A 27,116-nucleotide genomic window follows, 5' to 3' on the forward strand; every position below is an offset into this window, starting at 1 on the left:
CCTTAATTCTGTTTTGTTCAGTATTTAACTAACTATTTAACTAACAAAATGATGAGCTAATTTTAACATTCTAATCAAGTAATACTCATTTAATTGTTTATTCAACAGCCAAGTAAGGAATTCTCGATTTTGAATTCTACATTACACTGAATTACAGAAACAATATTCATAACTTTCATTTAAAACCTTGCCTAATCACCGAAATAAAACCAGTAACAAATATGATAGTGAGCCATAACAATAGCCTTTATTAAAAAAATATCTACAAACACAGAAATAAAATCTGGTACATACAGGCTAAAGCATTTCATCATGTATTGTCTCGTACTGTAAGATGGGTGTTAGTGGTAAATGAAAGCATTTTAAACAAAAGTCATATTTCATGAACATTATTTTGCATTCCTAGAAAGCTGAAAAAAAATTTCATTCAAATTTATTGAATAAGATTATAATATTATCCTTAAAATCTTATTTTATTTTCTACCCTGTTTTCCGGAATTATAAGAATTCGTTTTTGTAAACCCTCCACACCTGTACATCAGTGAGGAATGGAGAGTCTGAGATACAGGACACAGGGGAACAAGTTTAATCTCCCTTCTCCAGATCTCCAGTTCTGCACTGAACAGATGAGCAGCAGGCATGTAGGAACAAACTCACACACACACACATGAGGTTCTCTGTAGTCAGTGCTGTACTCCGTCTGCTCAGTGATGAGCTCACTAGTGGCTGAAAACATCCCTGGAAGTAAGTCACACACACACACACAGAGAATCATGTCAGGCCAGGTGGTGAGAGGTGACATTATTTCTCTCTCCTCCCACTAGTCCACTGTCAGATCTCTCTGTTCAGAAGATAAGTTTAGGTGAATACTATAAATCAGAGTGACAGTTTGAAATGGAGTGGGGCTGATAAGTAATCTTAAACTTGGTTGGCATTCAACTGACCTTCAAAGAAATCTTACAATCCACATTTCATGAATCCAAGAGGACTGGCAAAGCCACTTACTGTAGTCTTAATATTTGAACAATGCTGAGTAAAATAATACCCGGGAATGCTGCTTCAGGACGTGGATCATAGAACAGCTTCATCGAAATGTTAATCGATTTATATACTAATTATTATTATTATTATTATTATTATTATTATTGCAAAAGTATTTTTATAGTATTATGAACCTGAATATATCAACATCTTCATGTGGGACAAAGCAGGCCGTCCTGTTTTATGAGCTCATAAATTAGTTACGGATAAATTATCGGGAAAACAAACATGAAGCTGAAAAAGTGAAGAAGCTAAGCTTCATTTCACTAACATGAAACTACCTGGAGCTCGTGACGTTTTTCTTTTTACTGTATTGTTTTACAAATGATTTTATTGAATGTCATTTACAGATTCTGCACCTGTATCTCATTTCTATTGTGTACATGATTCCGTTTTTAAGTTCTGCGGCCTCAATTTTCGTTTATTTTACTTCAGACCTCAAGATAGAAATAACTTTTTTATGCAGACCAGGCTGATTCAATTTCATTATAATTATAAACTAACTGAAATTACACGTAATACACTGTATGTTTTTAAACACTATTTAATTTCATTTTAATTATGCGACTTGTTTAAGTTGTTGAAAGAAATATAACCGCTTTGCATTTTATTTTATTTTTTATTTCTTATTTTTTGTAAAATGTAGCTACTTCGGAATCATTAATCTGTATGCGAAATATTTTTTATCTAAATATTAGAACGTTAAAATGAAATAAGCCATTGCATCGTTCTATTGTAATCTGCTCTTAAGAATAAGAAAATTGGTTGGAAACGAATCACTAAATTAGTTAGAAAATGAACCGCTCGTTGCTACATTTTTATGTCTTGAAATCATGTCTAATCTCCATCTGGATATTATCTTTACCTCATGCCGCAAAACATAAATTTAATACGAGATCAAAACGAGCTTATTAAACTAATATCGCTTTAAATTGATAAGATCAAAAGAATAGACTAAAAAGGCAACATAATTCAAAAATTAATATAAATATGATTCATTAGAGTCGGAGTGAAATCTGGTGAACACTTGTTGCATGTGAGGCTGCAGCGCACTGATTCTGTGTTTATACAACCTGCTGAAAAAACATTACATTTCAATAAATTCAATATAAATATAAAGATAAAACTTGTATACGCCATTTTTGCAGCATAATCTTTTATTGAATGATGGAGGAACGCGCGCATAGCAGTGCTGTTAATAAAAGACATTTCTGTTAGCAGGTGTTATAGAGAGAAAACCCTTTCATTTGTTTAAAAGACAAGGTGAAATTTTGATTCGATTCTTTTTTTCATTATTGTCAGCGGAAAATGTAAGCTCCTTTGTGTGATGTGTGCTCATTATAGATATTACTATTGTTGTTCTGTGTTCAGGTTTCTCTAGTTTGCTCTGGGGGGGAAAAGATGCCAGGCGCGTTTCTCTAAAATACTGGGTAAAATCTATGCGCTATTATTTAACCTATAAAATTGAGAGGGCAAGTAAAGTAATTTTAACCTAAAATTTAAATAGTTAAAAAGTTGTACTACACAGTATTTTGCATTATGACTATAGGTTTATCCACGTCTTAGCGCATACTGATATTTAATGTAATTTGCTTTAATGCTGTAATAATAAATTAACGCATTTCCGACTTAACACTATATAATAAACAAAATGTTATTAAAGGTTCAAACATATTTGGTTGGATTATAGGGAATTAAATGCATTCTTTTGAATCATTCTTTAAAAAGTTGCAAATATATAGTTACAGTTAAAACCTACTCATAATGTTTTCAAACAGGTGGAAGCTACAGTAACTGCCTGCTTGGGGGATGAGCGATGTTAAAATGCTCCACACAGACTCGCAGTGCGTTTTGTCTAAGCTAGAACACGGTCCCAGGGGTAATTAGAGCGCCCCCAGCTGTTACCTGCAGGGAAAGGACAGCGCTTCAGCAAAACTCAGTCATATTAAACTGATAAGTGAACACATTAAAGCCTGTTTGCCTTCCTACAATAGGTCATTATTGTTGTATTTCAATAAAGATATCACCTATTTCTGGGAATGTTTAGCTATTGGGCTTTCAGTAAGTTTATCATGGCTTGTAATCACATAGACATACAGTATGCAAGTCATATCTGCTCGTCCGCAAATGCAACTAAACAGCAATAAATCAGATGCTCTCGGTGGACGCTTTTATATCGGCGCACTCAGAGTTCAGCCTACAGAGCTTCCTGCTAATCAATTCATTAGCCAGTAAGTCACATTACTAAGCCTGTTACCTGTAATATGAGAAAATAAATTGTGTGTGTGTATGTGTGTGTGTGTGTGTGTGTGAGAGAGAGAGAGAGAGAGAGAGAGAGAGAGAGAGACTTGATACTGCTCCTAGAACAACTATGCATCCCTTATTGTTTACTACGTTTGTTCTCCACTGCATTTAAGTATTTAACTAAGACTACAGAAATGTGAAGAATTATACACATGGATGATTTAAATGAAATAGAGCGCATGGCAGAGAGGAGAGGAGAGAAGAGGAGAGGAGAGGAGAGAAGAGGAGAGGAGAGGAGAGAAGAGGAGAGGAGAGGAGAGAAGGAGTTGGCGCTGCTGGTCGGTGGGATCCCTGTGACAAGGGGAAATATGAGGGACTTTGACAGGTCTTAAACGGTCTGGCGCCAATGCCTCAGTCTAGCGGCTAAATTTAGCAAAAGAGATGATGCAGAGATGGCGAAAAGATTAAAGGAATGGGCAATCATGTAAAAGTGAAAAAGAAAGACAGGAACGAGTCCATTTAAATGACCACTGGAAGCTACGGTGCATGCATTCTATTGAAAACACTTAGTATGACATTGTGTGGGTGGAAAAAAAAACGGTGTGTGTGTGTGTGTGTGTGAGAAAGAGAGAGAGAGAGAGAGAGAGAGAGATGTATTAGCAACAGTATTAGTTGCTAATAACAGGATGTAAGCATGCAGTTTTATAGAAATAACTGTACAAAAGGAGTTGGGCGGTTAAGCCATTAATGCAGTATGTAAGAGTATTCATGTCAGGGCATTAATACGAGAAAATAACAATATAATGTGATATTCATGTATAATATTAACATGTCGTGTGTTTTATAAAATTTAAAACAAACAGTGGATTCAGAGACACCCATCCTGACATGAGCGAATAAGGCGTTACATGATTTATTCAGTAGGTAACTACAGTACTGGTGAAAGCAGGGTTCACTATCTTTGCATCCTTTCCACCGTGTCATTAAAGCTCCTATTCACTCGCTCCTTTAGCCTATAATTCAGAAATGTAGGTTAATGCTGTGTTTAACGGCAGAGATTTGACTATTAGCAGCAGCTCTGCAAACTTTCCAGCATGAACAGCTCTAAAGTCATGTGTGATAATGGCTCAGCGCTTGATTACATTCTCGTCGGGCTGGATGTGTGTCAGTGAGGACCGAGGCCCTAGGAAAAATAAATCGGACGTAATTGCAGTGACTCTGTTGATGTGATTAGTTCCTTAAGTATATACATGGAAAACCATTACCATTCCCATGTGTGCTTAATCTCTTTCCACTTGAAATCGTCCTGTGTCACAGTTTCAAGCCCACAGATCAAACATAGACTATTGATCAGGGCGAGTCAGCGGCTCCCTTTAGCATATAAACACTTCAGCAGAGCAGAGCGCTTACAGGCTCTAATGAACAAATCACAGCGCTGCCGCCAAGTCCAGCGACTGCAAGATAAAAAAAAAAAAGAGAGAAGGAGAGACTTCTTTATCATGCGGTTAGACTTAAACAACTAAAATCAATAAAGTCTTAATGATATGAATTAGGCTTTCTCACTTCATTTACAATTTATTACCCGACGAGAAAGAAACAAAAGAAAAAAATCTACACTAAATCTTTATGGTTAACTTGGTTGGTCTAACAGTTGACTTAACATTCATTACAATAATTAACAATTTTATTTTTAACTGACAATGTGCAGGCATTAGTCTACAGTTTAATTAAAATAATTTCTTTGTTTCTATTTTTTTATTTTGATTCTTTTATCACATATAAGCCAAATTATTTTTAATTCTACACCTAATTGTCTATTATTATTATTGCATCTAGCTCAAATGGCCATTTTTGTATTTTCGCTGTTTGATAAACGTGCAAGCTTTTTAACATAGTAGTGGTTGGGCTTTTAAAGCTATTAAAATATTCAAGTTGTATGATAGTCAATATCACTACATATATTTAACTTTATCTAAATACATGTGGTAAATGTTTTGCTAAACATGAATGACTTACATTTATTGTGTGGTTATTATGACATGTTTTCTTTTATAATTTGTAAGTCAAATTCAAGTTTCATATCTTCATTCGTTTGACACAAAATGCTGCATTTGAGCAACAAGTATCTCCGAGGATTAAACAGTAAATGTAATCAAAAGAGTGTGCCTTCGTTAACTATAACTGTAGCATACTATTTTACAAATTGCATATTTTAGGCATTTTACTGCATGTTATACTGTGTATGGTTGTGAACGTGACAAAAATTACATGATAATTCAATTATTTTTTGTTGACAAGGAAACTAGAGTTGGTATATTTTAAAACTGTAGAGGTTAGAGTTATATATATATATATATATATATATATATATATATATATATATATATAAGCTGTAAACACATTATCCCATACATTGCATTATACATTGTAGTCATTTGATTAGAATTCATTTGCGAAGTGTGTGTGTGTGTGTGTGTGTGTGTGTGTGTGTGTGTTGCTAGTGACTGAGCCACTAAAGGGTTAATATTGGAAGCACAACTCTACAACTCTTTGCTGCACTCTTTTTACACGGCAGCTTCACCGTTAAAACGTGTGAAAGAGAACAGACTTTGTTTAGGATATCTGACGCTAGCTGTTTTGGAAAATCCTTGCTGTTAACTGATGCCTTATTTATTCTAGAAAAAATATTTTAGTAATTAACAGCATTGACATTTTTGCACAAAAAGCGCAACGTGCTGCTGGACATTTTAGGATCGATATGCCAATGGACATTGCGGTCCATCAGCCGACTGGCGCCAAGAGACTGTACAACACCCCACATCCAATTAAAGCCAGTGTCCACTACAGAGCACTGCTGTTTAACACTATAGTGCACTTTGCAGAGAAGATCTTTACTCAGCATTTTTTTCTTCTCCAATATTAAAAACATCTTTAAAAAAAAATATTATATTATTTGTATTAATAATAATAATAATAATAATAATAATAATAGGTCCTTATCGGTCAGAAAATATTTTGTACATTATCATTTTACTCACATTTTAATTACTATAGAACCATACGTTGTTATCTTTGAACACGGACCGCATTCAAATCTGTAACTAGCTGTGCTATTAGTACGTGCAATAGATTTGCTGATGTGCTGAAATCTCCCATCAATACAAGTTGTTCGGCATGTCATTCAGATATGAAGCAGATTAGCAGGCTCGACAAGAAGAAGGCACTCACCAAACTTATCTTTACACTGTCTTCATATTCCTTCCGTTGGTCTTGTCTTTGTATTGCATTAGGCTTGTGTTTTTCCAGTGACCCGGGCTGCATTTAAAGTGCCAGTGTCCACGTTACAAGTCCCCTCTTCTCTCGCCTGGCTAGTGATGTGACCAAACAGATTTAATAGTTCATAAAAAAAACAAGCCGTTTCCTAAATTTACCCTTGCGACTACAAGAATGAAGACGGAGCTGCTTTTGTAATCTGTAGCATTTTATTGGTCTTGCTTTGGGATCGCAATATAAGCTACAGAATGGACTATTATGGCAAAAACGCCCAAAATAATTGTACATGTTTGTAAACACGTGCACCCGGTGGGAAATGTTTTTCCTCCGATGGAAGCAGCTACATGTTAATCTATCAACATGGTCGCGTTATTTTAGTAGGCTGTTTAGTTCCTATATAAATGATTAGGCTGAATACTAAAGAGTGCCACAGTTAACCTCAGTAATCGTAATTCCTGGTTTCCATTGCATCGGAAGTGAATTTGGTGGCTCGCACAAGCCTGGCATCGTCTCATCGGAATTAGAAAGTGAAAAGCTGATCGAGTTGGTGTGTCCGAGCTGCGGCTGAGGAATGAGCGCTGACCCGCCCGGCTCCGACGTGTGGGAGGGAGTTCCCCTGCTTTTCTGTCATTGGTTAATATTTTATTCTGTTGACATGTTTTCTTACTGCTAATGCTTCCGACACCTTCTTGTCCACCCCCTCTCTTTGGGCCTGGCCGGAGCTGTCAAAACCACGCCTATGGAGGCTCACAATTGGTCCGAAAAGCGTAAAATCAGCAATCAAGGGGCTTGGTTCATTAGTACTGGGAGCGGAGCAGGAAGGACGTGTGAGATAGTTACAGTTGTGCAGTGGACAGGGCAGGAACTAAGCCGCTACACCTCCGCTTCTCTCTCAGAACATGATCGTGCTGATGGGCATCTGCGTCGAGAGAGAGTGATCTTATTTTTATGAGAACGGCGCGCGCAGAAAACAAATACCTCCTTTCAAAGTGTCGTTGCGCTCACTTTGACCGGTAATAGTTACGGGACTGGCGAAATCAGCAGCTAGAGGGGAAACTCAAGCTCTTGTTCCCTGTAGCGACTCTGCCTTCGCTCACTTCTCAACGCCAATACAGAAACTTTGGACTGTGGTAGAAGATTACCTCAGCGCTATTCTCTTTTTAGAGCGCTACGACGGCATATTCCTGTTGGATAAGCGCCGCTTTCAAAGGAAAAACATTACTTAAATATCAACATTTTCAGCGATTTTGGATGCACCGATGAGAGATCCAGTTTTTTCAGGCAGTGCCATGGCTTACCACCCTTTCCACGCTCACCGGCCCACCGACTTCCCCATGTCAGCGTTCCTGGCGGCCGCTCAGCCCTCCTTCTTCCCGGCTCTAGCGCTGCCGCCCGCCGCTCTCACTAAGCCGCTACCGGAGCACAGTCTGGCCGGAGCCGCCGAGGCTGCGCTCCATCCGGCGCTCAGTCACCACCACCAGGCCGCTCATCTGCGCAGCCTCAAAAGTCTCGAGCCGGAGGAGGAGGTGGAAGATGATCCAAAAGTCACACTGGAAGCGAAGGATCTATGGGACCAGTTCCACAAATTAGGAACAGAGATGGTTATTACTAAATCTGGCAGGTAATAATACATTTTGCAGTTAAATTCCGTATCCTAAATGTTCAAAATCTACCATAATAGTACTGTATGTGTTATAGGGATTTTCTGTTTGTAGTTTGTCTAAGCGAACAGACCCGTGTTTCTGATACCAATCTTAAATGTATAATAAATATTATCCGTTACCTGATTTTATTAGAAACTATTAAAATATAATGTGATTGCAGACGTTTCTGTATTTTTTTTTTATTACCCACATGGACACAATGCCGAATTTAAATAGACTTTCCCAAAGTGTGTATATATATATACGGATCCTGTGAGGTTTAGAGCCCACATTTTGTTGCCCGTGTTGTTAAACAGTTAAAAGTATATGCCTTTTTATAACCCGTTTAAAAATGTGTGAGCAAATAACGTATTTCAAAACATTATATTTTGCTTTAAATTTTTGGGTGTGTTTTAAGAGATTTTTTACCACAACAACAACTCTCTATAAATATATTTGCATATGGGTAAATTATATATTTTATTACATTTATATTATATGTAGTCCAGGGACCTTACTTTAATACTGACATATATTTATGGCTTTTCCTTAGCCAATAAATTGTGGTTATAGTGTGATTTAGGTTAATTAAAATATGATTCTAGATTAATATTCTTATTAAGCAACCGGATTTATATTTTCCAGGAGAATGTTTCCTCCCTTTAAAGTCCGAATAAACGGACTTGACAAAAAAGCCAAATATATTTTGTTGATGGATATCGTGGCCGCTGATGACTGCCGCTATAAGTTCCATAACTCGCGCTGGATGGTAGCGGGGAAAGCCGACCCGGAGATGCCCAAGCGCATGTACATTCACCCGGATAGTCCAGCTACAGGAGAGCAGTGGATGGCAAAACCTGTCGCTTTCCATAAGCTCAAACTGACGAACAACATTTCAGACAAGCATGGATTTGTAAGTAACCTTCCACTGCATGCTACAATTCTATTCCAAGCAGATGGCTGATTAGGCCTTTTTTAGCCAAAATTGGTTGGGGAGATTGACAGACGTTCTACAAAAATATGACGCGTTTGTTTTCTTTTTATGTTAATAAATATTTCAGCAATATTTCCGCTTTGCTCCGCGAGTAAACTAATGTAATATAGGAGTGCTCACAATCTTACATTAGAATAATGTCCCACATATTCTTAGTGCAACAACCTGGTTCCCTTTCCATTCTACACATCCACATAATCTAATTCATTTGCGTGTTGTGAATAATCATTTGTGCTTTCTGAATGCTTCATTCTGAGATGTTTTAAGTGGAATTTAAAATAGGAGAATGAGAAATCAGACAAAGAATAAGTCACGGGTCAAGACTGTGTATTCATTTAAAGGCCGAGGACTCCTGAAGTAGTGTTGAAACATTTAATTTAGAAAAGGTGACGAATGCAAAGATTGGCACCTTATATGTTTTGGTCGATCGTATACTGCGGCCCTGCGCTCTTACACTCGCCTGCAAAACAAATCGACAGGAAACAAATAGAAAAATTTACATGCATTCCACCACCATTTGATACCGGTAAAGCCAAATAGAAAACAGTTTTTTTTTTCTTTAAACTTCATGTTTCTATGGATAAACCGATATTACCAGCTGGTACGTTTTTTTCCTTCCTTTTTTTTTAGGCTTTTATAGTTTCAATTGTAAATCTGTAGCCTGAAACAAAGAGGCCTAATCCAGTTAGCACTGCTGCGATAATTTAAACTTTCGGAAATTTCACGCAGTGGTCAGTTGATTTATTTAACACTGAGATATTGTAGGAGTTACAATTTAATCTTATCTTATTTTCAGACTATCCTGAATTCAATGCATAAATACCAGCCTAGGTTCCATATTGTGAGGGCCAACGATATTTTGAAGCTTCCCTACAGCACTTTCAGGACATATGTCTTTCCTGAGACGGAGTTCATTGCTGTCACTGCCTATCAAAACGACAAGGTATGTTGTCCCAAGTACATTAAATGCAATCAATTGTTTTAAATGACAATAGCCGACATTTTAGTCATGTGCAGCTTATGCTTTTACTAGGCAGTAAAGCTGATCTTGTCTCTTCAAACAAGTAAAATGTTGATACAACTGACTGAAACAGGATAATCTCAGGCAAGCCATAGCTAGCCACCTGTAGTCTATAGCTCTTAGTATTGCACTTAGCGTTGTGATTCCCCATCTGCTTTTAAAAGCTTTTGTTTATAACAAAGCACGAATTTATAATGTTGATATTTGCTAGTGGACGGTTAACATGTACACAGCTATTTCCTATGGGCTAGTGCGACCACAAAGCTAATATTAATTGGCATGTGCGCGCGCGTGTGTGTGTGTGTGTGTGTGTGTGTGAGAGAGAGAGAGGAGGGTGGGGTGGGGATGTCTGGTGGGCTTGTTGGCTATCGTAAAGTTTATGGCATAGAGTCCCAATCGATTAGCAGGCACTTAAGCTCGCCAGTGAGTCTGGGATCTAAACACTTGAAATTTGTGCAATCAGAGTGGGTCAGTCGCTAATCCTTCAGGAAACGCCAATGCGCATGCACCCATGCTTTGACCCTCATCGCTTGACTAAGAAATATCGTATTTTTCAATTCAGTTACATAAACGGATGAATTATTAATAGCATCTTCATTTCCTGTCAGTGGCAGCTTACAGCAGGCTGTGTATAGCTAGTGAGACACGAATGACTTTTTACACATTAAATGTTTTCATTTGGGGTTTTAAACCATAAATGTAATAAATATTACTATATACATATTTGTTAATATCTGTGAATTTAGGTGTATGTAAATTTTCCTATAATTATTTTAGCATGAGCATGTAATTCCAGTGCGGTTATGCCCTGGGTATACAACAACAACAACAACAAAAACAACAGCAATAATAATAATAAAAATAATACATTTTATGTCATTCTTTACTCAGATTACACAACTGAAAATTGATAATAATCCATTTGCAAAAGGCTTCAGAGACACAGGAAATGGAAGGAGGGAGAAAAGGTTTGTAAACCTACATAATAATCTATCGCATTGCTTATTTGTATATTAGCTTTCTTCTATTTTTCAAGTAAGAATATATTTGTTTTGGCTGGATTAAAAATAATATATATCTTCTTCCTCCCCACCAGGAAACAGTTAACTCTGCCCTCCTTGCACATGTATGATGTTGGTCAGTGTAAGGTGGATCGGGAAGGGGCAGACTCGGACGCGTCCTCGGGCGAACAGGCCACAGCCAGGGACTCAGCTCATTCCCCTCTCGGACCTGCAACAAGTCCTCTCACGTTCAACAGAGCAAACAGAGGTAGAGTCTCAGTTTGACTTACTGGACTTTGCGTAGTGTCTAAGAGAAAAAACGTTTCTACTGGAATTTATCAGACGACTAAGACTGTGTTTTTGCGGGTGAGAACACCTGCAGTGAAGAATAACTGTCTCTGCAAGCGGATTTAAGCTTGATAGGCGTTAGGTTACGACTAAGTGAATTCAATTAGAATGCCCTCATCAAGTAGATTTAGTTGGACGATTTGATTTCAACATTTAATCGTAATCAAATACTTGTTTTACCACATTAGTGGAAGTCTTACTATGTCCAGCGGGAAAAATTAATAGGTGAATAACGGATCAAGTCATTAACCAACCCGGAAAATAATAATGCTCACTAAAAATTCTAAATATTTGACCAGATTACAATGCGCTCTGAATAATAATAAAAAAACATTTTTATTTAAAAAAACAAAACATTTTTGCAACCTTTTTATTAGATCATTCTTATTTTATACACTATGAGAAATATTGTATGGCATATCCACCTCAGTTGTAAATAATGAAATGGTATTGATCAATAATAACGAATGTAATGTTGTTGCTTTTTCCCTCGTAGATGACAAAGCTTGCAGTGACAGTGAGCATGAGGCTGAGCTCCCAGAGGATCGTGAAGGATCGAGCACTCCTAAACCACCCTCTCCATTCAGCCCCAGATGTGAGGAGCGTTCGAGAGAAAGGTCGAACCCAGAGAAGAAGGAGGAATATTCAGATTCAAGAAAGAAAAACGAGTCCATATTTAGCTTAGGCAACCTCGACAAAGACAAGTTGGAGAACAAGAACAGGAAAGATAGTACAGAATCGTCTAAAAAAGACGTGGACATTGGTATTAGCGGAAGTAAAGACAGTTTCTCGCCCCTTATGGTCCAGACAGAGAGTCCATCACATTTCGGAGCAGGACATCTTCAGAGTCTAGCTCTCTCTGGCCTACACAGTCAACAGTTCTTTAACCCTTTGAACACCGGACAGCCTCTGCTTTTTCACCCAGGACAGTTCGCGATGGGCCCTGGAGCATTTTCAGCTATGGGTATGGGACATCTACTGGCTTCAGTATCAGGATCAAGCGGCTTAGAGAATGGCAGTCTCCCGGCACAGGGGGCCGGAAGTAGCCCTAATCCATTTCCCTTTCACCTGTCTCAGCACATGCTAGCCTCTCAGGTAAGACATTTTCTATCACTATTCAATGTTACAACATCAGTGGAGTAACATACGACAAATGAAAGAACGCGTAACGCTTTTATAAGATTTTGTGTCCATACACCTGTAAGTAAAAAAATAATATCAGGTCACTCGGTACAGACCCGTAGTTCCACTTCAGGGCGTTTAAAACAGTGACTCTAGTTTGTCTATGCTGTCGATAAATAGATACATAACAAAGTTAAACAAACTAATAATATTTTGTAAAAGTGATTCATCTACATATTTTGCCAAAATATAATGAGTGGATAATGTAAATTATATTATAGACCTAAAGGCTAATTGACCCAACCCTAATTTACAATCTTTCCAGATATTTCTCTTATTCTCAGAGTTGTTGCTAACGATTTTTTAAATGCATTATTGTTGTTGTTTTTTTAATCCAGGGTATCCCCATGCCTCCTTTCGGTGGTTTGTTCCCCTACCCGTACACGTACATGGCTGCAGCAGCTGCCGCTGCCTCCGCGCTCCCCGCCAGCAGCTCCTCCTCTTCTCTCTCCCGGAACCCGTTCCTGAACAGCTCACGGCCGCGGCTACGTTTTAGCCCCTATCAGCTTCCAGTGGCTATTCCTCAAAGCACAAATTTGCTCACCACCGGGTTGCCAGGTGGCTTAAACCCCTCATCGGAGTCCTCTAAATCAGGCAGCAGAGAGGCTAGTCCTGTCCCAGAGCAACATAACCATAAAGCCGCGTCCTCTCAGAGAAACAGCTCTCCCAAAGCCACACTGAAGGAGTCCATCAATGAACTGCAGAATATCCAGAGGCTAGTCAGCGGCCTGAAAAGCCAAAGGGAGTCATCCTCACCCAGGAACTCTCCCAAATGAGCCAGGATCAACAAACCTATCCAGGGCATGACTTGAACTGGCAGAGGATGTTATTATAAAGTGACTATCCGAAGGATGTTCGTATATGTTTTTTTAAACCATGGATGATCGCAGTGGCAATAGCAAACAAGAAGGAGAAAATACAATAATACATTTGTTGAGTGAGAATGAATTTGGTGCTCTAATGGTGGAAACTTTAAGAGCTCTTAAAAAATGCTGCGAAGACAATCTACTATCCCCTATAGCCTATGGGACTTCATGGAGAACGTGATGGGAAAAGTTACAACAATCTATGAATGAAAATAAAAACAAAAGGCCAGTTTTGCAGAATGTTGTTAGAAAATGTCACTGCTGGTCACAGAGCGGTTGTTATTGATCAAACGACACTTACAAACTGTAAACTCAAACTGTAAATCAATCAAGCTACATCCAAATAATAAGTGTATTTTAAAAAGGGATTGCAACGAGAGTCAGTGGACTGTTTGTGATAATCCAGCGGACAGTTGTGCGTGACCTATTTAATGTAATTAAAAAGAAATTCTGTAAATAAGCTATAAGGTTCCAAGAATATGCAAATCGGTATTAATTTATTCATAGCTGTACATTTGCGTGTATATACTATTTAGAGTTTAATTCTGTGCTTTTTTTTTTTTTCATTTTACAAGAACTGTAATACTGTAAATGAAAGCTCCTTCATAGCGCTTGATGGGTTGAAACAGATCATTTCTTTCTGTGATGCAACGCTGTTTAATCTGCATATGACACGTTAACAGAAGCGTATGTCTTCATTGAATAGTTAGTTGAAGAACACATGGGACTGCCGTCCAAAACCGCACACTACTATCTATACTAAATAGTATGTCAAGAGCCGGTCACCACAGACGTACAATGAGTTATAGTTCTTTAGATGGCATACTATTTAATATGCTAGTATGCGCTTTGAGAAGGCCTCAGGAGATTCACTCCAACACATCATACTCAAATTCATTGACTGGATTAGAGAGAGCCCACACATGCTTAATGAAAATGAACCCTGTCGCATTTGCTGGTTGTTCGGATTTTTGTTGTTGGATTCTCTCACAGTTTCAATAAAAACGCGTTGAATTAATTTCCTTGTTGGCGGAGCAATTTTGTAAAAAAAAAAAAAAAAACTTTTAAGCCTAATTGCACTTGCGTGACCTAGACAGAGATATTTGATATGTGGGGTATTTACCAGCTGAGTCCAGTTTGGACACAGCTTTAGACAAGTTCTTTACAATATTCTTTACGTTAAAGTGATAATAAAATGTAGGGCAAGTAATTTTGTATTAGTTGAGTAAGGATTTCTAGTTTACTAAATACAAGATGCACTTTGAGACTACAAAAAAAATGCATTGTGTGCTTAATTTTCTAATGTTGATTCCGGAGACAGTTTGAACACCATACCAAAGTCTAATGCTATTTATGGTCATAAACAAGCCGTAAATCATATAATGTTGAGTATAATGTTGAGTATTTTATTATTATTTTTTTTTTTTACACTTTTACACATTCATTGCAAGGCATACATAGAACTTGTGCTATAGAGGTACACAAATCTTTCGTTGCCCAACCAACTGCGAAAAAATTGGCACAGCCTACTGCGCCCCCTGGCGGCCAAATGTTTACTACATATCATCAAATATTTTATCAGCGGCCTCATTTAGTAACAACAACAACAACAACAACAACAATAATAATAATGATAATACCTCTTGTAAATTGTGCCCCCAGTACAAAATGAAATGAGACAGGATAGGGGGATGAAGGAGGATGGACTCTATTTCGCAGACAGGTCTTTGTGCTGTGTGTTTTCTCCGGCGCCTGTCGAACCCACGTTTGTTTCAATGGGTCATTGTTAAACACTATTCTTTTCAATTAACAGAACAAGCAACTCGGCTTTAAGGTTTGTCAAAACTAATCAGTCAATGCACAGTACGAGTACCTATACAGCAAGTTATGATTGTCCTCACACAAGACAAAATAAGCATTCACATTGTGTAGTTTCTCAAATGATCAGTTCTTTATCGGGAGGCTGACACTGAACACTGGGAAGGTCTGAAATATAACCACTGAGGAGTAAAGATGAATTCTTGCTTATATCATTCCGGAACTATGCTTTCAACTATGTCAGCGTTACTTCTAAATATATATGTTGTTCACTAAAAATAATTACAGTATATGTAAACTAAATCAGGGCAATTTAATTTCATTGTTAAAGGGTAAAATTGTTCTAATACATCCACGCTTTTAACTTATTATTTGGGCTTTAATAACAGACCAGACTATTTTGAATTTACCAGACCATTTAAACGAACCAAATAATATTGTTTCATACAAATAAAATACACATAAAAAAAGCTTCTTTTTCTCACCCGCTTTCAACAAAGAGGGTGTATATATTTTAACCCACAGGACGAAACAATTATTTATGAAGCCTGAATGTACATATCACTTCACTGGCAAGCTAAAGATTAATAATCATTCTACAGGGTGTCCAATATTTCCATGCATATGCGAAATTAGCAGTTTTAAGCGAAATGAAAATTAATTTTGTAAAAAACCGACATGATTGTCATTTCTTTATAAACACACATGGGATTGTCTTTTTCAGTCTCGATGAGCTCATGTCATATTCATGTAATTTGTCAAAAGTACGCTATTTTCTAGTGCACAAAACAATCCTTAGTGTTAACGCTTTAACTTGCTTCAGTTCAATTAATAAATAAACAGTTTCTGTGTTACTAAGATTTTGCTCTAGACAGGCATCAGCACGTAAACCCAAGAGGAACGCTTAGCGACCTAAACTGAATGAATGGATAAAATACCTTAGGCCCAGTATGGACGTGTACTGCCTCTAATAAGCCTCTTACGTGGCGTAATTAAGGACGTCTACAGCAATTATTACAAATTATTCCTAAAGCTGCACAAAAATTAATGAGCATAAATTTTTGATTGGGTAAAGAATGTGTAAATCTGCTTTGCGACAATGTTAACTGCTAAATGCGCCATACAAATAAAATTGAATTGGATAGAATAAGTAATGAAACCAGTAGCTTTTGAGACAGAATTTGCACATAACAATGGAAGGTATATAAACCTGACTATATGTGTATGTGTGTTTAAAAGGTTACGTTTATGTAAAATATGCGTTCATGTAAAATATTATTTAAGAAAAATAAAGTCATATTTTAAAAAAAGAAAAAGAGGAAGAGGACGATTCAGTTTCCCTCATGTATGGGTATAGGGAAACCTTGTATAGGTATGGGCTACTGCATTGCTTCATTCACAGGTAAAAGAAATTTCACAACACGAAGAGAAAGCCATGCCTATTTTTACATTTGACTCCTCAAGAATTCAGTAGGGTTTTAAATGGAAAGTATCTTTCAGTGCGTCACAAAAATAGGTACCTGGGAGGATACATCAATGAAAATAAATTAAGGACAAATAGATGCTCATCGCCTGTCTAGACATCTAGTTCTTCTCCATTAGAGCTCCACTCAGCAAACAATAGCCTATTTTATACCAGTATATTACCACATTTGCGCGGACATGTGTATGTTTAAATTCAGACATAAATAAAACACTAACAGTTTTTTTCTTTATCTTATGAATTAAATCCCCCCTCACCCCAAAAATGTGCCAAACACACCCAGCTAGAATCAATATGTTTGATAGAGAGAATCTTCACAATTTAAACTGTTCAATTGCCATGCTTTTCAGGTTAAACACTGCTGTTAAATGTTACCCTTTATTTATTGGTTTCTTAGGTGTGTTTCACCATTAAAAAAAAAATCTTTCTTTTTTTTTTTTTTTTAGAATTGATCCAAAAAGCAGGAAACCCCAAAAACAAGGACTCACTGCCACCTCCTGGACAAATTAATATAAATAAAATAGAGAAATAACAAACATTTAAATGTATTAATACAATATGAACCACTTTCCCCGTCTAAGTTCTCCTGAGGTATGGACACAAAGATCATGCAATGTTCAGATACATTAAGTTACAAGAAAGAAAGACAGAAAGAAAAGAACCCGTGTGCAATCAAAAGATATAGCTCAGTAAACCCCCTCACAGTCCAGTAATTATACATGAATGAAAATATGATATTAAAATTTCCAATACTTTTTACATATTCAAAGATGATCAGGTGCAACAAATAAAGCCACAAAACGTAGAACTGCCACCTGAAGTATTGTGCTTCATCTACACAACCAACCTGATACTGACGGATGCAGGTGCAGTAATACACTCATGTACCACTAGGTGTCACAATATCCGATTTAACAATATCCACATACAGTACCTTAAAACAGTTCTTCATGTATACACCGGTAAGCAATAACGATAAAAATTCTCTGCCTAAAATTGTGTAGCAAACAACTCTGAGCCATCAATGCATGAACTCCATGAAGTGTGCTGTGGTATCTGGGACCAAGGTTTTAGCAATAGATCCTTTAAGTTGCGAGGTTTGTTAGTCAATCACATCCCAAAGATGCTTAATCAGATTAAGATCTAGAGAAATTGGAGGCCAAGGTACCACTTTGAACTCCTTGTCATTGTTCTCACAGGACTCCTGAATGATTCTACTGTGCAGCAGGACTCATTAAGTGTGGCCATCGCCCATAGGGTTTTCCAACCCAGGGTTTTCCAACAGAACATTACACCATCTTTGTTGTCACTGTCTCTGGAGCTACCCACTTGCCAGATAAGTGCTTTCAGCAGTGGACAGGGTTTAGCATGGCCCACCACTTGACAGGTGTCACCTGTCAGTGCTTTTAATAATAATCATAATAATAATAATACATTATCTAAACTCTATGAAAATGTAAATCAGCCAACGCTGCATGTCTCTGGACTGTGGAAGAAAACTGAAGTACCTGAAGGAAACACACCATGCACAAGAAGAACAAACTCCATCCACATAGAGCAAGATTTTAACCACCAACAATGGAGGTGTAAGACAACAGTTCTATACAATATGCCCTTGCTTAATAACCAGGTTTTTGTAGCTCAAATGATGACAAATGTCTAAATGTGTTTACCAGTATTTTACCAGTATATTTTAACCAGTTATAGAAAAATATAAATACTTGCAGACATCATGTTCATACCTTGGACTACTTGGTGGATGTCTCTGTTTGGTCTCTGAAAAAGCATGTCCAAAACTCTAGGGCTGCTGAGAAAGAAAAGATAGCCTAAAGAAATAATTTGTGCCCTTCACACAGGAGATTATCAAAGACTAACAATCTATTCCATGATGGACGAAGCTCTGGGTCACTGAGTGTGTGAGACTAAACTAACCAGCTGTTTCAAAACATATAGTTAAAACATACAGTTCTGTCACACTTTCAATCTGTCAATTGTGTTCCCCTGATTACATCAGTGGTGTCTTTAAGGGTTAATATATTAGTTCACTCTGCTTATGATCTTTTATTTTATTTTGCATCCTATTTCACTATAGTAGGCATGCCAGGTTCATCCAAAAAAGGCAGGGTGGAATGTTTATTCACAATGAAGGAAAAACTGATTTGATTAAATAATATTATTAATAAATGAGACAAAATGTACTTGCGGATTTTTCGATAGTTAAGGGTTCTTAGGTATCTAAAGAAGTGCTACCATTTTTAATGGGAAAACACTTATCATTCCACATCACTCAGTTAATCACTCATCTTTTATCCTGTATTTAGGGTCGCGGGACCTGGAGCCTATCCCAGGAGACTTAGGGCACGAGGCGGGGTACACCCTGGACAGGGTGCCAATCCATCACAGGACACGCAGACATACATAAACTCACACAATATGGGCAATTTGAGAACACCATTAACGTAATCTACATGTCTTTGGACTGTGGGAGGAAACCGGAGTACCCCGAGGAAACCCACCAAGCATGGGGAGAACATGCAAACCATGCACACAGAGATGGGAATTGAGCCTTGCCAGCAATCGAACCCAGACCCTGGAGTTGCAAAGCGACAGTGCTAACCACTACACCACCGTGCCGTCTCATTCCACATCAGACCTATAAAAAATACAATTTTACCAAGTGGTTTAAAATAATGTAAGGTTATCCTTAAATTCAATGTGCCTTTATTATTTAAAAATTTCTCAAAAATCAAATCACTCACTCATTCTCTATACGATTTATCCTGTATATAGTGTGGCTGGGGCTTGGAGCCTATCCCAGGAGCCTTAGGGCATAACAAGGCACAGACACACACACACACACACACACATAGACACACACACATAGACACACACACACAGACACACACACACACACACAAACACTCAACAACTTCATGATATTTTTGACAGGTGGCCAAGTGCATGTTTGAATAAATGAATGGTATCTAAATGCTTGACTGAGCAGGACTGGTGGCCTTGTTAAAGGGATCATTTTGCTAACATGTTTTAGGTTAGAGTTTTCCCTTAGAGAATGGGTTCAGTACAAAGTTTTTATGACTTATCTTTTTTGCCTTAATTTCTATTCTGATGAGAGAAGTAACTTTCAGAATGAGAGTGGCCCCATTAAAAAGGCACAAGGGCTCTTTCACTGGTTTGTTAAGTAAAAATTGTTGTAAATGATATGCAATAGCCTCCAAAGTCAGTGGAGTGTTTATTAAGTTTAGGCCACAATATCAGTTTACCATGCCAAAACTTTTCTTCTTGCCTTTTATCTTTAAAAATGTATAATCCTTGTACTGTCACTACATAGTGCTGATTTGTGGTGCAATGAATTGGAAAGAGAAAACATACTATTGTAATAAATATTTATATACTATGGAAACGATAAACCGCTAACTGTTGTCCAAACATATAGAGGGAGTCTAAGAGCAGGGCCTGTCCAGTTTGTCAAATTAGCTGATAGTATAAATTAGATGGTGGGGAAATGACCTAATGGGGTTTAGACATTATTTCAATCACAGTATGGCTGTTACCAAAACACTGTCTGATTTTCCTTTTCTATGAACCATTCCACCACTGTTGTTGCTAAAACTAGATAAACTTTCTGCACACAAGTTGTTTGAACCTGATCTTTCAACTTTTCCAATCTGGCCTGTATGACCATAACACTCAGTATAATGCATACAATCAGTAGGGTATGACAGTTAGGTATGACAATACCTGCATGGCAGGCAGATTGGTCGGCAAGAGTTAGTCATGTTGGTGACACATAATCAAAATAGGTTTTAAAACACTTTAAACATTACAGTTCTATCCATGCTCCTTTAAATGATAACAAGCCCAAGTCTAGATGACATATTTTATTCTATAACACATATGTTGCCTAATAAGCTGTCTATAGACAGTTTGAAGCTAATCCACAGTGATGTCGACCAGTCACTGGTGTCAAATGTTCCAAGCCTCCCAGAATCTTGAATTATTTTCATTAATTGCTGTTTCTAGGAATCTTGATACTCAGTTTTATAACCTTCTGCAAACTATTATTTACTGAAAAACCACATCTTTTAAAAGCCCCCAAAAGAAATCATCCGCTAAATCAAACATTAGGATGTCAGAATTTGCTAAAATCAAGAAGCAGGATCTATTTTTTTTGTAAGCCAATGCATTCAAGCAGAACTAGCCACTAAAATACAGAAGCAGAATAACTGATAAAATTAACTTTGAAAACAAATGCTTTAAAGCAGCAATCCACTGTACAGTAGATACAGAATGTAATAATATAATTTGTTACAACAAACAGATCAGGAGATTGTCAGAGTTTAAAGATAACAAATAGGTTACATTTCCACCATAGGATATAAGTAATATGGTGATTGCTACACTATTGGGATAGTTGCAACAGCATTGTTGCTGTTATATGTCACAGTATAACACAGTTATATGTCTCAGCAAAACCTGATGAGAAAAAAACAGCTTACTAAAATTGAGCAATGTGTGCAGGACATAAGAAATTGGATGCTAACTAACTTCCTTCTGCTAAATCCGGATAAGACAGAAGTTCTAGTCATAGGACCGCATACAGCTAGGAGTAAAATTTTAGATCATACCGTAACTTTAGATGGCCTTTCTGTTCCATCAAATGCAACAGTGAAAGACCTTGGTGTGATTATTGATTCCAGCCTTTCATTTGAAGCACATGTAGATAATATTACCAGGATAGCATTCTTTCACCTCAGAAATATTGCCAGAATAAGAAATTTATTGTCGCTAAACGACGCAGAAAAACTAGTTCATGCTTTTATCACCTCTAGGTTGGACTATTGTAATGCCTTACTGTCTGGTTGTTCAGCTAGATGCATAAATAAGCTTCAGCTAGTCCAGAATGCAGCAGCGAGAGTCCTCACCAGAACCAGAAGATATGAGCACATCACACCTACCTTATCTTCACTCCATTGGCTCCCTGTGAAATTTCGCATTGATTTTAAAATACTACTCTTGACATATAAAGCATTAAATGGTCTCGCGCCGCAGTACCTGAGCGAACTGCTAGTGTCTTACGATCCGCCACGCCTACTTCGATCAAAGGATGCAGGCTGCTTGTCAGTACCGCGTATTATGAAAAATACAGCTGGGGGCAGAGCTTTTTCTTACAAAGCCCCAAAGTTATGGAATAGTCTTCCAAATAGTGTTCGGGACTCAGACACAGTCTCAGTGTTTAAGTCCAGGCTAAAAACCTATTTATTTAGCCGAGCATTTTTATAAATAGATTAGCCTTAGGTAAAGGAGCAGATCTGGGGGACTCATGGACGTAGAGTATTATGGTGAACTGGTATGTTTGGATGCTGTCTTCCTCACTCTCATTGATCACTCAGGTTTGCTGACGGTGAGGTGATTGTTTGCTTTACATGTCAGGAAGCCCTCATGTTTGTGTTTCCTTCTGGCTCTCCCTTTTAGTTATGCTGTCATAGTTAGTCCTGCCGGAGTCTCTGCTTGCACGCTACAGTTAATATACATTCACATTATACATTGTGTGACTGTGACCATACCTAACTGCCATCTCTCCTCTTCTTCTCTTCCCCCCCCCTCTTTCTTTTTCCTCTCTCCTCCTGTCCCCCCCTTTCACTCTTTCTCTCTCTCTCTGTCGAGCTACACATGTCGTTCCTGAGCTGCCAGTGATCCAGACTCCCTCTGCCCTCCGGACCTGTCTGACCCATCCTGGTGCCCCGCTTCTGGCTGATGATCTCGTCACATGGATGCCCCGTGTGTCTCTCTGGGATGCGTCTGGTGTCTGGGAATGATTCTCTCTACCTAGAAAATGGTTCTGGCCTTGACTGGTGTTGGCAACTGTTTCTCTGGGGACTTGACAGTTCGATAGTTCATGACTGGAACTTCTTACAAGTCTACCTGGGTCTTCAATAACTAACTGGACTCCATATTAACATCAATTAACATCAGCTATTATAGCTGAACTGCCTCCCACCCTACACACTGTATAAATGCAAATCATTTACTGCTTTCTGTTTCACCCAAATGAGGATGGGTTCCCTGTTGAGTCTGGTTCCTCTCAAGGTTTCTTCCTATTACCATCTCAGGGAGTTTTTCCTTGCCACTGTCGCCCTCGGCTTGCTCACCAGGGACAAACTGACCATTTTGATTCATACAAATTCACATTTCATACAAACCTAAATAATTCTTTTGACTATGTAAAGCTGCTTTGCGGCAATGAAAATTGCTAAAAGCGCTATACAAATAAAATTGAATTGAATTGAATTGAATGGTCTCCATAAATAATAGAAAATCACCATTTATATGATTACTATTGTTTTAGGTTTTGAGATTACAAATTTTTATATTTGTTACTCGGTTATTATTTTAATATTAAAATGTTAACTGATGACACAGTCTTCAAGTTAAATATAAGGCACTGTATTCATCAGTCCTCCCTGAAAGTATTGTAACAGCAAGGCCAATTATTATTATTCTTTTCCCTATACACTGAAAATGTCATTAAGTATTGGGCATGCATACATTTGCAATGTACTGTACTAAAAAATAAAACAGCACTGGTGATCAGAACTATCAAACAGAGATTGACCAGGTCAGGCAAATAAAACAATATAGCAGTTAATGACAGAAACATGTTAAACCTCCAAACAACAACCACAACAACAAAACAAGTCAGTGACATCACCAACAACCTTTAAAAGGCCCTGGGTGAAGCGATCACAATCCACAATCCACTTCACAAACTGAACTCACTGTACTGGCTCATTAATCATTAGTGATGATGTAACTCATAATGACAGCAGCAAAATAAAATCTTTAGAAACATTTACTATGAGAAAATATTAAATATTTTACCTCCTGAAGAGGACACTGAATGGAGAAGCTGAACATTTTTTTTTTCATTTGATTCAAAATCCAGTCTTCAATGAATGGCAAACAAAAAGTGTCTTTTTAACTATCTTGAGCCAACAAGTTTTTCAGCTTGGACATTTTAAAATTTCCTTTGCTTTTCTGTGTATACAAAATTTTGTGCCTCCATGAATATTAAACAAAACTGTCATTTAGGTTAAAACAGGAAATATCATAACTGTCAAGCTCAAGTCCAATATGCTTTAAATAGGTATTTAGAGAAGTTCTAAGAGATAAACAGATGTAGAGATATAATAATATGAGTTTCTGAATCTAAACTCTTCTTTTCTGATCAGGAAGACACAACAGAGTCTGTACTTTCAAAGATGCCTTAAAAATTACCACCTGTGCTCCAGGAACGTTTACCACTGTGGCATTGAGAGCATCCTCACAAACTGCATCTCAATTGCACTGCTCAGGATCATAAAGCCCTTCACAGGGTGGTGAAAACCACCAGTACCCAGTTACCTACCTTTGTGGGACCTTGCTTTGTGCACTGGTGCAAAGTCATGTTGGAAAAGCAAGAGGCAATACCCACAAAGTTGGGAGCATGAAATTGTCCAAAAGGTCTTGTACGCATACCAGTGCATAAAGCAAAGTTCATAAAGACATGGATGCGCAAGTTTGGTTTGGAAGAACTTGACTGGCCTTCACAGAGTCCTGATCTCAAGCCAACAAAACACCTTTGGGATAAATAGGAGCAAAAATTCTAAGACAGGCCTTCTCGTCCAACATCAATGTCTGACCACACAAATGCGTTTCTGGAAGAATAGTTACATATCCCCATAAACACACTCCTAAACCTTGTGGAAAATCCTCCCAGAAGAGTTGAAGCTGTTATAGCTACAAAGGGTGGGCAAAATCATATTAAATCCTATGGATTAAGGAATAAATGTTACCCAAGTTCATATGTATGTGAAGGCAGGCAAGCGAATACTTTTTGCAATATAGTGTATCTTCCAGACACGTCTACCTACTGCACAATGTTGGCATAGTTTTACTGTATTAAACTGTATATTACTTTAAACACATATACAACCAAAAATGAATGCACACTTCAGGAAAAGAAATATAGTATGATGTATATTATATTAGCACCCTGTCCAGGCTCCAGGTCCCCGCGACCTTGAATACAGGATAAAGCGGCGATGAGTGAGTGAGTGAGTATATTAATATAATATTATTAATATTATCATATATATTATCATATATATATTGTATAGTATATAAAATGTATACCAATAAATTCAGTATTCAGCATTTTATATTATTATGTTATTATTTTATTTTCCTGGAGTGTGTCTGACTCTGTATTTGGATTTTAGGCATGTCAACCTTTTTTGTGTATATCATATCTATATATATACCTATATCTTCTGTTTGTTATAACACATTGTTATTATTTATTGTAAATAGGCCACCTATGCACTTCTGGTTAAACTCTACATTTAATTGGCTCTGTATATGTACTTTGCACAATAACAATAAAGTTTAATCTAATCTAATCTAATCTAATCTATGTTACAGTCATATTTCACAACTACAAAATATAATAAATATCAGAGGTCAAATGATCACTTCATAAATAAGATAACGATCTGTTCTGCATTGCATTACAAACAGTATGAAAATATTACCACTAAATGTGGTGTGGTTGTCATGCTAAATAAACCACTGCACTTAAACAAAGATTTATTTGCACCGTGGCTTGCTGACAGAAAAGTAAGGCAGGTCAAAATCCTGTAGCAAGTGTCTTCGTTTACCTTTAGGTTTAATCTTTCTGTTTTCTGTAGATTACTTAGGCCTATAATCATTAACCATTTCACTGATACAATTTTTCATGCTAGAGAGCGAATCTGTACCACGAATTTTTACTAACATTAGCTACAATAATAATATTATATATTTTTACAGAATGTAAACTGATGAAAAGGTTTGAAAAATCCTAAAGGAATTACATTACTTGGTGACAAAATACCTATTAACAGTTTTGTTTTTAACTTTGGAGAGACTAATGAAGTGAGTCACCTTTTCTGTTTTTAACAATCATCTGTATAGCTATGACTGAATCCGTCATATCTGCCTACTCCCTATACAGTGCAATATAACAGTACATGACTTGAACATTATAAGCACCGCAGCCCTCCAGGGTTATAGGTGTATTTCTAGTATTTAATTTATGCTAGTAACAGTTAGTGGTGAAAAAAATGGTGAAAAGTTGCTAGTGATGAATAGTTTTCTCTAAAGATTTACATTAAGGTCTGTAAGATATTAGAGAACAAGTAATATGCAATTTTAACAACACATTAATGAATGATAAAAGGTAAGTACTATTACTACTAAGTATTATTATTTAGATTTTTATCCCTTTTAACAGCCCAGTATTTTGGCAGTTGCTAGGTAACATATACAGCAACTAAATATTGGAGAAATCATATTAGGCACTTGTCTGAAATACTGAAATATGGCCCTGAAATTATGTTTTAGTCAGGTTTAACTGGATAGTTTTGTACCCAACATAAAAGATACAGTAGAAGCAAAATTGCATTTTTATTTATATTTATTTAGGCATGTCAACTTTTAGATAGTATAGATAAAATAAACAGACAAGATAGCATAATTTAGACAAACATAATTTTTTTTTTCAAATTCAAATTTTATTTGTCACATACACAAACATACACAGTACGAAATGTAGTGAAATGCATTATACGACTGCCATTGACCCTAAAAGAGAATTAAAGTTTACAAATAAGAAATAAATATAAATAAAAGAATACGATAGAAATTAAATTAAAAAAATAAATTAAACTAGGAAAAAATAGAACTAAAATAAAATTAGAAATGTGCTAGGAAAAATAGAACTAAAAATAAAAATAGAAATATGATGTGCATAAAAATAGAAATATACTGTACAAATTGAAATATACTGTACTGGGTGTGCAAATATGCATAGAACAAAGTGTCTTTGTGCAGAGGTTATTAAAGTGTCTTTGTGCACTGGTCCAGGATGTAAACGTAAACATGTAGTGTAGTTGTGAAGGTAGGTGTGCAAAGTTATTAAAGTGTCTTTGTGCACTGGTCCAGGATGTAAACGTACAACATGTAGTGTAGATATGAAGGAAGGTGAGCGTGTAATTGTCCATAGTCTTCATGGCTGTAAAAAGATTGATAGATTTGATCAATTATGAAAAGATTGTGTTAGTTGCATTACTAGCTATTAGGTTTTATAATTATATAAACGTGTA

At 37.0% G+C, this 27,116-nt stretch overlaps 1 protein-coding gene and 1 long non-coding RNA gene across 3 annotated transcripts; one reads left to right on the plus strand and one right to left on the minus strand.

The window, feature by feature from the left end:
• Positions 1-222: 222 nt before the first annotated feature.
• Positions 223-7,142, minus strand: LOC128532778 (uncharacterized). Of its 2 annotated transcripts, none has more exons than XR_008361319.1 (3): positions 6,514-7,142; positions 4,551-4,739; positions 223-738 (listed from the first exon to the last, which is right to left on the minus strand). It is a non-coding gene; the product is annotated as an uncharacterized LOC128532778 (long non-coding RNA). The 2 variants fall into 2 exon arrangements; XR_008361320.1 differs by lacking the exon at positions 223-738 and adding an exon at positions 3,978-4,468.
• A 194-nt stretch (positions 7,143-7,336) lies between these two features.
• tbx2b (T-box transcription factor 2b) lies at positions 7,337-14,631 on the plus strand. Its single transcript, XM_053506891.1, has 7 exons — positions 7,337-8,179; positions 8,847-9,114; positions 9,992-10,138; positions 11,108-11,184; positions 11,313-11,485; positions 12,062-12,660; positions 13,086-14,631. The coding sequence occupies exons 1-7, from the start codon at positions 7,818-7,820 to the stop codon at positions 13,521-13,523; spliced, it is 2,064 nt and encodes a 687-aa protein (XP_053362866.1). The 5' UTR covers positions 7,337-7,817; the 3' UTR covers positions 13,524-14,631.
• Positions 14,632-27,116: the final 12,485 nt, after the last annotated feature.

Source organism: Clarias gariepinus, chromosome 11 (assembly GCF_024256425.1).
Source record: "Clarias gariepinus isolate MV-2021 ecotype Netherlands chromosome 11, CGAR_prim_01v2, whole genome shotgun sequence".
Taxonomy (NCBI): Eukaryota; Metazoa; Chordata; class Actinopteri; order Siluriformes; family Clariidae; genus Clarias; species Clarias gariepinus.

Coding starts and splice junctions, on each gene's coding strand:
- tbx2b (XM_053506891.1), top strand. CDS start 7,818: ATGAGAGATCCAGTTTTTTCAGGCAGTGCCATGGCTTACCACCCTTTC. Junction 11,486..12,061: donor GTTCAACAGAGCAAACAGAG/GTAGAGTCTCAG, acceptor TTTCCCTCGTAG/ATGACAAAGCTTGCAGTGAC. Junction 12,661..13,085: donor AGCACATGCTAGCCTCTCAG/GTAAGACATTTT, acceptor TTTTTAATCCAG/GGTATCCCCATGCCTCCTTT.